At 42.7% G+C, this 14,385-nt stretch overlaps 1 protein-coding gene across 4 annotated transcripts in view; it reads left to right on the top strand.

Annotated features, from left to right (window-relative positions):
* The window catches only part of SH3RF2 (SH3 domain containing ring finger 2), an 83,707-nt gene that overhangs the window by 33,386 nt on the left and 35,936 nt on the right, over window positions 1-14,385 (top strand). For 3 of the 4 annotated variants that reach the window (XM_080997165.1, XM_080997163.1, XM_080997164.1), the window contains 3 exons: window positions 1,960-2,229; window positions 9,695-9,790; window positions 12,999-13,316. In XM_080997165.1, coding sequence (XP_080853291.1) covers window positions 1,960-2,229; window positions 9,695-9,790; window positions 12,999-13,316 — 684 coding nt within the window. The remainder of the gene's footprint in view (window positions 1-1,959; window positions 2,230-9,694; window positions 9,791-12,998; window positions 13,317-14,385) is intronic. The other variant, XM_080997166.1, reaches the window with a different exon arrangement.

The following is a 14,385-nucleotide window of genomic DNA, read 5'->3' as shown; positions in this document are numbered from 1 at the left end:
AATTTTTTAAAATTATTTTTTTTTTGCCTAATTATCCTACATTCTAATAGCAATCTCAATTCTCCAGGTGCCTGACATTGCATAGACAGAATGGCACTACTCATGCACTGGTAGAAGGCATCATTAGACTCTGGGGAACACTGAGGTTTTCAGAAGTATTGAAAAAAGGGAAAAACTATCAGGGTGCACACACACACACAAATTAACCTATTCCAGTAAAGACTGAGCATGTTCAGTGGGCATGGCTAGCGGACTGATGAAACCGGATTGAAAACTGAGGGAGGAGAGGAAATGAAATGGCATAACTGGAATAGCGAACAGGAATCACTCTACACTGTAACATTTTCTGCTGGTCCCCACTCGTCCTCTTTATCGCCGGAAAGCAGTGCATTGTGGGTCGTCCTCTCCATGCAGCTGTTCAGACTTTGTAACTATTTTACATTTTCACCAGCAATTTCAGGATAGATTTGGAATACACTGTGTATGAGGTGTGTAAAGGAAGCTACAGCATGTCCATTTACTTTCATGAGGTCTCTTATGCTGCCTGGTGTTTCCACCCAACTGTATCGTTCAATCACTTCCTGGCACTGGGAGCATAGCAACCTCATTTTTCGAGTGGATGCAGATACCTATGCTCCCTGCCTGATGGGCCCAGGGAGGTCTACACTTGAAGCCGTTGTGTAGTGATCGGCACCCTTCTCCTTATCTCTGCTATGCTTCTTTGGGAGGGGGCGGCGCCGCAGAAGTAGGTTGCGCAGCTGCTCTCAGATCATACCTGCAACAGGGACAATGAATCCAGTGAAGCTCTCTGGGTTTGCTCCAGCAGACTAAATTATCCGGTCTATTGTATAGTAAATTGAAAGTTTCAGAGTGGATAAAATAGGATTCAGATCAGTAAATTAGATATTGCAACTCAACAGCCATTTTTACTTTGGAAGCTGGCAAAAAAAAGTTGTGGTTTTTTTAAAAAGAAAAGAGGCAAACGCCTTAACTCTTCTGATTTCAGTAAAATCTTACCATTTGATTTTATAGGGAATAACAACAGTAACACCCTTATGAATTATAAAGCGTATTGCAGTCTGATACACTGAAAATCAATGAGATCTAAACGACTTTAACATTCCGTGCTTTAACTGCTTTAATGTTCTGTGTCCTAGCATTTGTTTGTTTGTTTTGCCCCAAGCTTCCCCCCCCAAAAAACCCTCACTCTTTAAAGCTGAATTGTAGCTACAATTTGGGTTTCCCACAGATTGACGTTTGCTCCGATTGAGCTTTAAAGAGTGTGTTTTCGTGGGGGAAGCTCCAGAGCAAAAATAAATAAATAAAGTGTTGTAAGTGCTCATACATGGAGGTTTAAATCATTGACAATGCCTGGAAAGAGCAAGGAGAGGGGTAAGTGTGGATAAGCCCTTAGACTGGGTTGTGTGTCATATAAAGACAGGCACTGTCTTTTTATTAATGTATTTGATTGTGCAACAAGAAAGTTTGAACTTTGTTCTCAGAATACCTTTTGTTGCACAGTCAACCTTGCTTATGCTGTCATCACACTGATCTGTGAGGATGAAAGCCGTGATTCTCGTAAAGCATTATCAAAAAACATCTGATTCTAATATTTTAAAAAAACAGAGTAAGGAAAACAAAATAGGGGGATGCAAACAAAGCTGTTTTGTTAAACCCCAAATTATGATCAGGAGTAGTGTTGCAGTTCACAAGACAAATTTCAACTCTATTAAATCACTTGAGAAGGATAGACATTACTCATTGGTAGAAGTCATATTGGACACTGATATGAATCGAGAATTGCTGCTTTTTAGCTCCTGTCATTTTAAAGACATGGAGAAATGGTTTTCGTTTCCATGACACTGGTCCTGATCTTGAAGTCAACATAAACTGCCCGAAATCACTCATGGTTCAAGATTGTTGCAAGCTATGTCACTTCTCTGTTTCTTTTATTTGAAGGTTCCCCAGGCGAAAGCCTTGTACAGCTACAGAGGGCACAACCCCGGAGAACTGAGGTTCAACAAAGGTGACACCATTATATTGCACCGTCAACTGGATGAAAACTGGTACCTAGGAGAGATCAACGGGGTCAGTGGCGTTTTCCCAACAAACTCAGTGCAAGTTATCAAACAGCTGCCACAGCCACTCCCCCTGTGCAGAGCACTTTATAACTTTGATCTGAAGTCCAGGAACAGAAATGAAAAAACAGACTGTCTGCCATTTCATAAGGTAAGTCTGGTGTTCACTCGCCCATGACAGAGATCTCATTTAAGCATGCCCAGTTCAGATGATGACCAATGATTTATTGTGGCTCTTATCTAGTCTTTATTAGGGAAGTATACCTAGTGGTTCTGTGTAAGGGCACAATATAACAGGCATGCTCACTCATTCAGTTACTAGTATTAATGCCAACAACCGTCTTGATGACTAAGGTATAAGTCAGTGATCATCAACCTTTTTAGCAAGTGTAGACAAGTTCGATCCCATTTGAAATAGTGCCATTTTAATACAACCTTCCCTGATGCCTTAAGATAGTGTCTCTAGTCTGCTGAACTGGAGAACAGGTATCAGTGCAGCATGAGACAGTATCTGAAGAGACTGTTGCTCCTCAGTTAGTGCCCCACACATCTCAGGTACCTTTGTCACTTGCTGCATCTGTGTTACACGTTTGCTGCCCATGGTTTAAGTAAATCTTCCATTTTTTTATAATAAATAATACACCCTGTGAACATTCTGGGGCTCTCCAGATGTTTTGGACTACAACTCCCATCATTTCTAACTGCTGCCTGGGACCGCTGATGCAGTTCAAAACATCTAGAGAGCACTAGGTTGAGGGATGCTGATATACATGAATGTCCCAAGAACAGATAGATTTGGGCATCTCCACAGAAACTTTCATCTAAGGATCTCAAAGCTTTGTGCTGCAACCAATCTTTTGCAAAATGCCACCTCATTGAAAAAGCTTTGCATTATTTTAATCATGAATATAAATGATTATGAGGAGTTGAAGAAGACTTCTTATAAAATCCAGCACTGAACATTTAATGGGAAAGAAAAAACCCAATCAACTTTCCACAAAACGAAGATTGGTGTTTGGCTAACGGAAAGGTTGATTTATAAAATCTTCCTGGAACAGTCCAACACAAAAGCCCACTGGGTCTGTCTTTGTTGTGCGTCGTATAGTGACCAAGATGTAAAATAATGACTGAATGATGTGAGCACAGCTCCAAAGCCCACCTTCTCTAGAAAAATGCTCGTATCAAAATGCCCATATACTTGTAGCACCAGCAATTCAAATATAACCACAACTTTCCCCACCTTCTTCCTACCACTTTACTGTTCCATATTTTCTTCATTCGGCACCCTGTGACCCACAGTTCTGTGAGTCTGCATGTTGGGTTGCCTCTGGGCACATTTCATGACATGTAACATAACTATCAATTGACCACAACTTTCAGTGCTGAAGAAAGAGTTTTCCATGTAATTACAGTTGGTTTTATACTTGTAAACCACTTAGAATCATAGAATCATAGAGTTGGAAGAGACCACAAGGGCCATCGAGTCCAACCCCCTGCCAAGCAGGAAACACCATCAGAGCACTCCTGACATATGGTTGTCAAGCCTCTGCTTAAAGACCTCCAAAGAAGGAGACTCCACCACACTCTTTGGCAGCAAATTCCACTGTCGAACAGCTCTTACTGTTAGGAAGTTCTTCCTAATGTTTAGGTGGAATCTTCTTTCTTGTAGTTTGGATCCATTGCTCCGTGTCCGCTTCTCTGGAGCAGCAGAAAACAACCTTTCTCCCTCCTCTATGTGACATCCTTTTATATACTTGAACATGGCTATCATATCACCCCTTAACCTCCTCTTCTCCAGGCTAAACATGCCCAGCTCCCTTAGCCATTCGTCATAAGGCATCGTTTCCAGGCCTTTGACCATTTTGGTTGCCCTCCTCTGGACACGTTCCAGTTTGTCAGTGTCCTTCTTGAACTGTGGTGCCCAGAACTGGACACAGTACTCCAGGTGAGGTCTGACCAGAGCAGAATACAGTGGCACTATTACTTCCCTTGATCTAGATGCTATACTCCTATTGATGAGGCCCAGAATTGCATTGGCTTTTTTAGCTGCCGCGTCACACTGTTGGCTCATGTCAAGTTTGTGGTCAACCAAGACTCCTAGATCCTTTTCACATGTACTGCTCTCAAGCCAGGTGTCACCCATCTTGTATTTGTGCCTCTCATTTTTTTTGCCCAAGTGCAATACTTTACATTTCTCCCTGTTAAAATTCATCTTGTTTGTTTTGGCCCAGTTCTCTAATCTGTCAAGGTCGTTTTGAAGTGTGATCCTGTCCTCTGGGGTGTTAGCCACCCCTCCCAGTTTGGTGTCATCTGCAAATTTGATCAGGATGCCCTTGAGTCCATCATCCAAGTCGCTGATAAAGATGTTGAACCATTGATGAGCACCCTTTGGGTTCGGTCAGTCAGCCAGTTACAAATCCACTGAGTGGTAGCATAGTCAAGACCGCATTTTACCAGCTTCTTTACAAGAATATCATGGGGCACCTTGTCACATGCCTTGCTGAAATCAAGGTAGGCTACATCCACTGCGTTCCCTTCATCTACCAGGCTTGTAATTCTGTCAAAAAACGAGATCAGGTTAGTCTGACATGACTTATTTTTCAGAAATCCATGCTGACTATTGGTGATCACAGCATTCCTTTCTAGGTGCTCACAGACTGTTTGCTTAATGATCTGCTCCAGAATCTTCCCTGGTATTGATGTCAGACTGACTGGGCGGTAATTATTTGGGTCCTCTCTTTTCCCCTTTTTGAAAATAGGGACAACATTTGCCCTCCTCCAGTCTGCCGGGACTTCGCCTGTTCTCCAGGAATTCTCAAAGATGACTGCCAGTGGTTCTGAGATCACATCTGCCAGTTCTTTTAATACTCTTGGATGCAGTTCATCTGGCCCTGGAGACTTGAATACATCTAAACTAGCCAAGTATTCTTGTACTATCTCCTTAGTTATTCTGGGCTGTGTTTCCTCTGCTGAATCATTTGCTCCAAATTCTTCAGGTCGGGCATTGTTTTCTTTATCGGAGAAGACTGAGGCAAAGAAGGCATTGAGGAGTTCAGCCCTTTCTGTGTCCCCTGTTTGCATTTCACCATCTTCTCCTCTGAGTGACCCCACTGTTTCTTTGTTCTTCCTTTTGCTACGGACATACCCATAAAAGCCTTTTTTGTTGCTTTTAACCTCTCTAGCAAGCCTGAGTTCATTCTGTGCTTTAGCTTTTCTGACTTTGTGTCTACACGTGCTGGCTATTTGTTTGAATTCCTCTTTGGTGGTTTCCCAAAACACCTTTACAATTTCAGTGCTATATAAAATTGATAATGACGACTCAATTAACCCAATGCTGTTATAAAACAAAACAGTTCAGGATTGAGCAAGGAGAGACATGATGGCTATGTACCTTGGTCATTTCATCCTCTAAGCACTCTGAATATTTTCCATTTGCCCCACTGTTTGTATCAAACATTCTTTACTGTGGTCCAAACACCCACAAAAACAGTTTCGAAAACAAAATGCAGCAGAGATACAAGGGAAAGATACCAAGGCAGTCACTAGGTTTTATGAAGAAAATGCAGATTTCTATTTCTTATTACCTACGAGAGAAATTTTGCCACAGCCAGGGCAATATCATTTGACTTACCTTTGAGAAGATACTTGACATGGAAAGTTTCAGAGTTTCCAGGTTAATTAACAAATAAGGGTTTAATTAATTGATTCCTGGTTTGTTTATACACCCCACAGTGTAGAAAGATATGCTTCTTACAACCGACAGCCTAAGAACATAAACAGAGTCTATTCTGATAGGGTATGCCGGTCAGTCTGCCGTTTAGAACTTCAGATGGAAGTATATTTAATCTGGCTTTGGCAAACAGTCAACAATAATAGGGTACTGACAGATTCATAAGATACAAGGGTAATTGAAAATCATGCCCATATTGAATTCCAGACACAAACGGTTCGCAAGTTGCATGGATTGAGAGTGAAGATGCAATATCCCATAACCTCTGCCTCAAGGATTTAAGGCAATATCATAACCCAGATGATGTAAAAAGGATGATGAAACTCCAATCGAGGAGACTTTTTGGGCCATAGTTTTCAACCATGAGCTGATAGACTCCTCCCTGGTTAAATGTAAAAGTAATCCCTTCCCCAGGCCAAATTCGGAAATCTTTAACCAGTATTTCAGAGCAGCCCACCATGCTTTGGTGGAAAGCAGAAAGTATGATTAATAGGACTGCCATTAGTTTTTCCTAAGCATATGCCCCTCAGCATCTGAGGATGAGAAGAGGAACACTTTGTAGTGTGTAAAGGAGCAACTGGCTCACAGTATAACACAGAACAAGCTTCACATTTCGAGTCTATGGCCATGCTGTGGGAAATTGAATGATGAGGCCGAGTTACACTTTAAGGATCTTTCCCACACAGCCCTGAGATTAGGGGTAGCTTGAAGGGGAGCTGCAGGAGGATGGCTCAGATATCGAACAGCCAGTTGTTATCACAGCCTGGGATGAGGAGGAACCAGCTGTGAGCGCCAGTTTTCACTGCAGCATCTGCTGCTGCTCATTTCGACAGAATCAACACTTTTAAAAGTGGCTTTCCACATCACTGACAACAACACAGGGGACACAGAAAAGGGACAATTTCTTTTGCTAGCTGCAGACATTGTCTCCATTTCATGCCATCTGGATGTGCTGTGATTTGTTCCTTTTGCTATTTTTTCTTCTTCCTTTATTTGTCTTTTGTTTCGGTGGTTACTCATTCTGTTTATTTGCTGCTGGAGACAGAGCTCATCTCCACCTCTGTGGCATGGTTAGAATGCTGGGATTTACTGTTTCACATTTCAGCAAGGGGAGAAGAATTTATTAACAGACCCGTGGCTGGCAACGTGAGATCAACTTTGCAACTTACAAGGAGGGGATGTTCAACTCTTGCTTCTCCATTTTGAAAACTTCCGGCACAAAAAAGGCTGTGCCCTTATTATCTCTTGCCATGCTTAAGCAAGCCGAGTGAATTGTAGCAAGGTGCAATTCATAATTTTCAAGTTTTCAAGTGCTGTGCTTAAGACTGGCCTTCCTACGAGGGGTCCAAGAAATATAAGGTTCTGTGAAGTTACATGAGTCAGGGTTACTTCTTGGCTGTGGTTGTGCTTAACCCGGCTTCCAAGCACCCTTTCAAAACAGCAGTAGAGACAGATGTTCTTTCCTCACTCAAGCATATATAGAGTCCACAAAATCCATTTAATGTGTTTGCCATCAGCATCCTGTTGCCATCATTTGAGCATCAAATGTGCTCATCCTGGGCAGAATTGTATTCTGATTTAAAGACCATTTGGGCTTCTTTATGGTCCTTGAATTCATTGTGAACCCAGCTTTCGTCCTGTCACCTTGGCCTGCGCTTAATGGATTTCTGAGAGCCCCCGCCCTGTATGATTATTTTTTTTAAGTAATGGGAGTTTCACAGTTTATGGCATGACATAATAGTCAAAGGAGGAGGGGTTTTTAAAAAAAAATAATCCACTAGGTAGATCAGGCATAGGCAAACTCGGCCCTCCAGATGTTTTGGGACTACAGTTCCCATTATCCCTGACCACTGGTCCTGTTAGCTAGGGATGATGGGAGTTGTAGTCCCCAAACAGCTGGAGGGCCGAGTTTGCCTATGCCTGAGGTAGATTTTACACAGGTCACTTCCTCCTGTGCATCCCTCCCCTATTCTAATTTCATCCCAGAAGTCCTGCTGCGAATGTCTCATCCTTTTCTAAAGTGTGGCAATAAGATACAGAGCCTTTTGGGTTGTGATACCCAATATATGCAACTCTATACATAGAGAAGCCCACCTTACAGGTTCTCTCTTCATCCATCAAAGAGCTTGATGAAACAAATCTTTACCAGAGGGCGTGTACTCTTTCAGAGTCAATGAGAGATTGGATGGGATGTTTGTTGTTATTATTTAAATGATTTAGTTGCATGTTACCTGAAAAGTCCCCAAGTGACTTACATTTAAAAGCATAAACATAAATACATTATACCAAAATTTAAATTCATATAAAACACTAACATTTTTATACAACATACCAAAAGCAACACACACCCAGAACAGCCATGGGAAGCAAGGGCAGCACACTAACAATAGAACAGAATCAGCTTTGTCAATCAAAGGGGATGAGGGCGCAGATTTGCCCCCCCACATTGCAGGGACGCATCACATGGTGTGTCACATGACACATCATGTGATGGGTCTTGCCCCCACCTAGCATGCGAGCGCTCATGAACCAGGTGGGGAATGGGGGGCACAGATCTGAGCTCCGTGCTCGGCCTCCTCCTCCCCGTGTGACGTTGGTGGGGAGGAGGAGGCAGAGCAGGGCCACAGGATTTGGGGAGAGCCCAGCCCCCTCCTTGGAAAATGGGGGGGGCGCGAAGACCCCTCAGCCCCCACCACTTGCTGTGCCTGAAAGAGAGAAATATAGGTCTCTCCCTGATGCTGAACGGATATCTGTGAGGGTGTTGGGTGCACTTCACTGGGGAGAGCATTCCACAGATGAGGAGCAGCAACTGAAACGCCCCTTTCCCTTGTCATCACCGTCAGAACTTCCCTCAGAGGAGGGACCTGGAGAAGGTTCTCCAATGACGTTCTAAGGGTCTGGGTAGGTGCAAATCAGGAGTTCCTGAGCTGTAAAGAGCTTTAAAGGTCAAAACCATCACTTTGAATTGGAATCATATGAGTAACCATGTGGAGGGGGGACGTTACTCATCTTGTTTTTAAAACTACTGTTCTACACATTGTTATTGTGAGCTGCTTCGAGCAATAGTCTAGAAGGCATTCCAGGGCAATCTAGGGCAAGGGTTGACATTGTTGGTGACCTGTCAGGACTCACATACCAGAGCCAGCCCACTGCTAATCTCCAGAGCTAACTGCTCCTCCTAGGATAATATTGGTCTCCAAACTGGAGGGACGAAATAATAAATAATAGTTATGCTTTTATTTGCTGCCTTATTATTGATATATTTTTTTAACATAAAAAAGGTTACAGATAGGTAGCCGTGTTGGTCTGCCATAGTCAAAACAAAAAAATTCCTTCCAGTAGCACCTTAAAGACCAACTAAGTTAGTTCTTGGTATGAGCTTTCGTGTGCAAGCACACTTCTTCAGATACACTGAAACAGAAGTTGCCAGATCCTTCTATATAGTGAAGGATATAGATCCTGAAGGATATAGATCCTATATAGATCCTTCTATATAGAAGGATCTGGCAACTTCTGTTTCAGTGTATCTGAAGAAGTGTGCTTGCACACGAAAGCTCATACCAAGAACTAACTTAGTTGGTCTTTAAGGTGCTACTGGAAGGAATTTTTTTGTTATAAAAAAGGTTGTATACCACCTTGAAAAACAAATAGGTGAGATTTAATAAGCCACACTGGGGAGTGCCTTCTTGACTTTGCAATTATCATTAAATGATGCATTATTTCATATTTTAATGATATAAAGGCCAAGGCTAGCATGATTCATCTCTCATTGTGGTACAAGAGACAAACCCATTCGTTATCTATCAAGCACAGAGAAGTATGTTGACAACTGTCTGTTGTTGCTATTATTATTATTAATACTGATGCTATTACTATTGCTTTTCAGGGTGATATAATTACTGTCATCAGCAGGGTGGATGAGAACTGGGCAGAGGGCAAGTTAGGCGACAGAACTGGAATTTTCCCCATCTTGTTTGTGGAGGTAAGGACAATGTTCTGAAGCTACTCAGGGCAATAGCTATCAATGCCTGTACATGTACTACATGTTCTCGGAGATTATCTTTATGAGATCTAACAGACAATGGCTTTGCAGGGCCAGCACAGGGAGAAGAGAGGCTTCCAGTAAAAGCAAGCCAGGCTTCTTGAGGCAGTTCTGACACATCCATTCATTGGAAGAGGGAAGGGAATAAACAGGGGACAGGGCTGACGGAGGCTCAGCTGACTGGAGAGTTAGGACTAGTCGGAGGGAGCAACCTTAAATAAATAAAAAAAAGCATCTGTCCTGTGCTCTCAAGGCAGCTGAGGGATGGTGGCAGTGAACTACGTGGACTATTTCCCAATTTTGTATAGAATTAGTAAGGAATGCTGCCACTTCTTTGAGTTCAGTCACATCTTTTCTCCAATAACACTACACATGTGCATATTGATAAATACTGGGGGGCGGGGAGGGTGGAAGGTAGTAGAGAGACCAATACTGATGAGCCCAGGCATATGGTTGCATCAAGATTCTGTGTAGTGTGTGACCAATGCATACAGGCTGTTTACATATTGGGGGTCATAATATAGCAAATATTCGATCTTAATGAGATCAGTGGCATCAATATTATTTTCACGGGTTGGGCTGTGGAGTCCATACACACACCAGCCAAACAAACAAACAAACAAACACACCAAATATTGGTGGAGTCATATGTAAAGATCTTTCCTTCCTTCCTTCCTGCCTGCCTGCCTGCCTGCCTGCCCCCCTTCCTCCTCCCCCTCCTCCTCCTTTTTGCAGTGGCTTACCAATACCCACATATGCATCAGTAGCTGGGGTGGGGAAAGACGCAAAACAGGAAGTGAAAGCTACAGCAAACTGCAGATAGGTAGCCGTGTTGGTCTGCCATAGTCAAAATAAAAAAAATCCTTCCAGTAGCACCTTTAAGACCAACTAAGTTAGTTCTTGGTATGAGCTTTCGTGTGCAAGCACACTTCTTCAGATACGTATCTGAAGAAGTGTGCTTGCACACGAAAGCTCATACCAAGAACTAACTTAGTTGGTCTTAAAGGTGCTACTGGAAGGATATTTTTTATTTTGACTATCTGAAGAAGTGTGCTTGCACACGAAAGCTCATACCAAGAACTAACTTAGTTGGTCTTAAAGGTGCTACTGGAAGGATTTTTTTTATTTTGACTACAGCAAACTGTAAGTGTTGCAAACTGGAATTCAGAGGAGTGAACCCCTAGAACCAACTGAGAATTACACTACTGCATCTGATTAAGTGGGTCCTAGTTATGAACGCTTATGGCACAATAGGTATTGAAAGTGCCACAAGAGTCTGCATCATTTCACCGTAAAGACAGTAACAAATACCACTGTGTTTTCTAACAGTATCATCTTCCTACCCTATCCCTACACACACACACCTGCCAGTTTTGTTTTACATTATGCCCAAAGAAGCTTTCTGCGTGGGGTTGATGGGAGTTGTAGTCCAAACACATGGAGGGCACCAGGTTGGAGACCACCAAAGAAGAAGAAGAAGAAGAAGAAGAAGAAGAAGAAGGAAAGAAAGAAAGAAATGGGAATGTCCACTTATGCTAGCAGGGAAGGAGATACTCTATATCAGGGGTAGGCAACCTAAGGGCCGGGGGCCGGAGGCGGCCCAACTGCCTTCTCAATCCGGCCCACGGACAGTCCAGGAATCAGTGTGTTTTTACATGAGTAGAATGTGTGCTTTTATTTAAAATGCATCTCTGGGTTATTTGTGGGGCATAGGAATTTGTTCATTATTTTCTTCAAAATATAGTCCGGCCCACCACATGGTCTGAGGGATGGTGGACCTGCCCACGGCTGAAAAAGGTTGCTGACCTCTGCTCTATATTCTCTTGGTATTGGCATTGTGTTCATCATTTAAAACTTTAATAAAATGTTGTTGTTTTCTTAATGTGGACAAAACAAACCTAAGGTTGGAAAACTGAAAAATTGAGAGAAACCAAAATTGACAGAGCTAACCATCCATAATCCATAAGTAACATTTACCTACCTTTTTAGCATAGACTGCATACAAAGTTCTTGCCTGAAGTGTTCCAGCTCTGCCACATGCCAAACAGGAAACTTCCTATGTAAACACACTCGAGAATGTCAAATAAGACTGCAGAATGAAATGCATTCCTGCCACAGGATAGTTGGTAGATAATATTAGATCTCAAGACTACAAGTCTGTGTCAAATGCCAACTGGATGAATATCTTATCGTTATAATGGTACACAGCAGGCAGCTAAGCGATTTGGATGTAAAGATTAACTACTATGATAGAAATAGAGGGCTGTTTTCAAATGAGGGCTGAGTCTAGCTGTTGTCAAGGGCAACTGGTCCCATGTAATAGCTGTTTTCTTCAGCTTGGGGTGCACAGTCCCATTTACATCCAAAAAACCCACCCCTGTTTGTTTATTTATTTAATTTATTTTCCTCCCAAAGGAGTCCAGGGTAGGAAAAATAATGTGATAAAAAAAGAACTTTAAAACAATTCCAGTGAAATATCGCAACTTAAATGTATTGCTGGTAGAGGAAGTGGGTGCTGAAAAGACAACACAGATTGTGTTTTAAGGGGAGGAAATTCCATGAGGCAGGTGCCACAACACTAAAGACCCAATTCCAATATTGTGTGGATTGGACCTATTCATAGTATGGTATTCACCTGCAGAGCATAGTGATTGACTAGGTATATATGGGGTGAGATGGCCTTTCAGGTATCCAGATACCTGTTGAAGCCTAATAACTGCTTCTCGGTGTTATTTTTACCTAAGCCATAGAAATCAGGCCCAACTCTAGACTAAGCTGAGACTGAGTTCATTTGTATATGCATTAGTTCTGTGGGGAAATGCTCACAGCCTGGCTTTTCAGGGATTTTGGCAAGATATTGTGAATGCTCAGCCCTGTGTCCAGAGTTCACTGCATCCTGCAAAGTATTTGAAAAAATAGATTGGAGTAGAACATGGCACATCACAATCACAATGCAATCACAATCGCAGAGCATTTCCAAGTCAAACCCTACACAGACACACACACACACACGGCCTTCACATGTCATTAGCATGTAGACAAAGACTCCAAAGCAAGCATTTCCTGGAGTTGTTGGTTGGGGTGGCTTTGAATTCTTGGGCTCCTACAACAGCAAAATCTCATCTCCCTATTTCCCCCCTTCTTATAGCCAAATACAACAGCACGGCAACTTCTTCAGACAAGCAAAAGTCACCAGTCCTCCCAGCTGAAATATGGTTCACCTTTGCGAAAATCCTTGCCCAGAACAAAGGGCACAGAGTCACCCACTTTCTCCGAATCTAGAAGGAAAAGTGTGAAGCAGTTTTCTATCACAACAGCCTTAAATACGCTCAACAGGATGGTCCATTCACCCATGGGGCGGCAGACTCTAGACATCAGCTCTCCTGTGCTCATCAGCTCCAGCAACCCCTCTGTGACGACCCAGAACCATGAGAAAATAGAATTCCCATACAGCACACCTGTTCAGGTAAATCCACATTCATTCTTTTTTAGTGTTGCTTGTAAGGAAGACGCTGGGAGCACTAAGAAAACAATATGCATACGATTAGACACTGTACTCTTCAGAGAGGACTGTTTGTCTTTGGGAGTTCCTCTTCCACACCATTTAGTTTATTCATCTTTGGGAGTGCTCATTGTGGTGTGGGTCACTATGCCCCCACTGCCCTCATTTGATCTCTTCATGTCGGTCGAGGGTGGATAGCAGATTTCCCACCCCCATGAGTGAGCACTTCCAAAGACAACGTGGGGGAGGAAAAGTGATAGAGGAAGATAGAAGATAGGTGTTGCACATACATTGCCTGTCTTCTGGATTGCCACCTCCACTGAGTGGCTTTATGTGGCTTGTAAGTATCTCTGGAATTTGGAAGCCAGCTAGGATTGAGAAGGAGGTGGGGCCCAGGAGAAGGTGATAGACTGGCTGGCTGGGCAGGAAGGCTTGCTTGGTCCGGTCTAGACCAGTGGCCACCAGTTCACACCTCCTGTGTGAAGGGATATGTACATGGGCTTAATCGGGCGCAGAGCTCCATGTTGAATTGGGCAACTGGATTTAATTTTCAGGGACAAAGCTGAACTAAAGGTTGAGTACCGCCCAGCTGTAAGAGCTGTTCAGCAATGACATAAGCTTGTTAAGTATCCTGTCTTGGAAGCTTTTAAACAAAAATCTGGATAGAGTTCATGATCTCAAGGACTTATTGTATTAGATAGCACTAGACAATCCATTTGGGTCTCTTCCAACTCTGTGAGTCTTTCGCGGAAATGAAGGTGTATTTAGATGACCTGTTTATTGAGCATTCAGCCTGAGATGTTTGCAGGGAGATTAGAAAATGTTTGCTATTTAATGAGCATTTATTCTGATTTGTTTGCATGGAGGTTAGATGATGTTTCATCGAAGCAAGCATTTTCCCATACTTCCCAATCCATTTTCCCATCAATATCCTTATTGTAAAATGTTCAATATTTGGAGGAAGTTGGTTTGTTACAAAATACCGCCCAACCAGCTATTATTGTGCAGTGTGAATTTGCTGGTAGTATATGAT

Source organism: Podarcis pityusensis, assembly GCF_964106645.2.
Source record: "Podarcis pityusensis genome assembly, chromosome: 2".
NCBI lineage: Eukaryota > Metazoa > Chordata > Lepidosauria > Squamata > Lacertidae > Podarcis > Podarcis pityusensis.
Note: the sequence above shows the minus strand (reverse complement) of the source record. Positions and strands in the feature narration are given on the sequence as shown.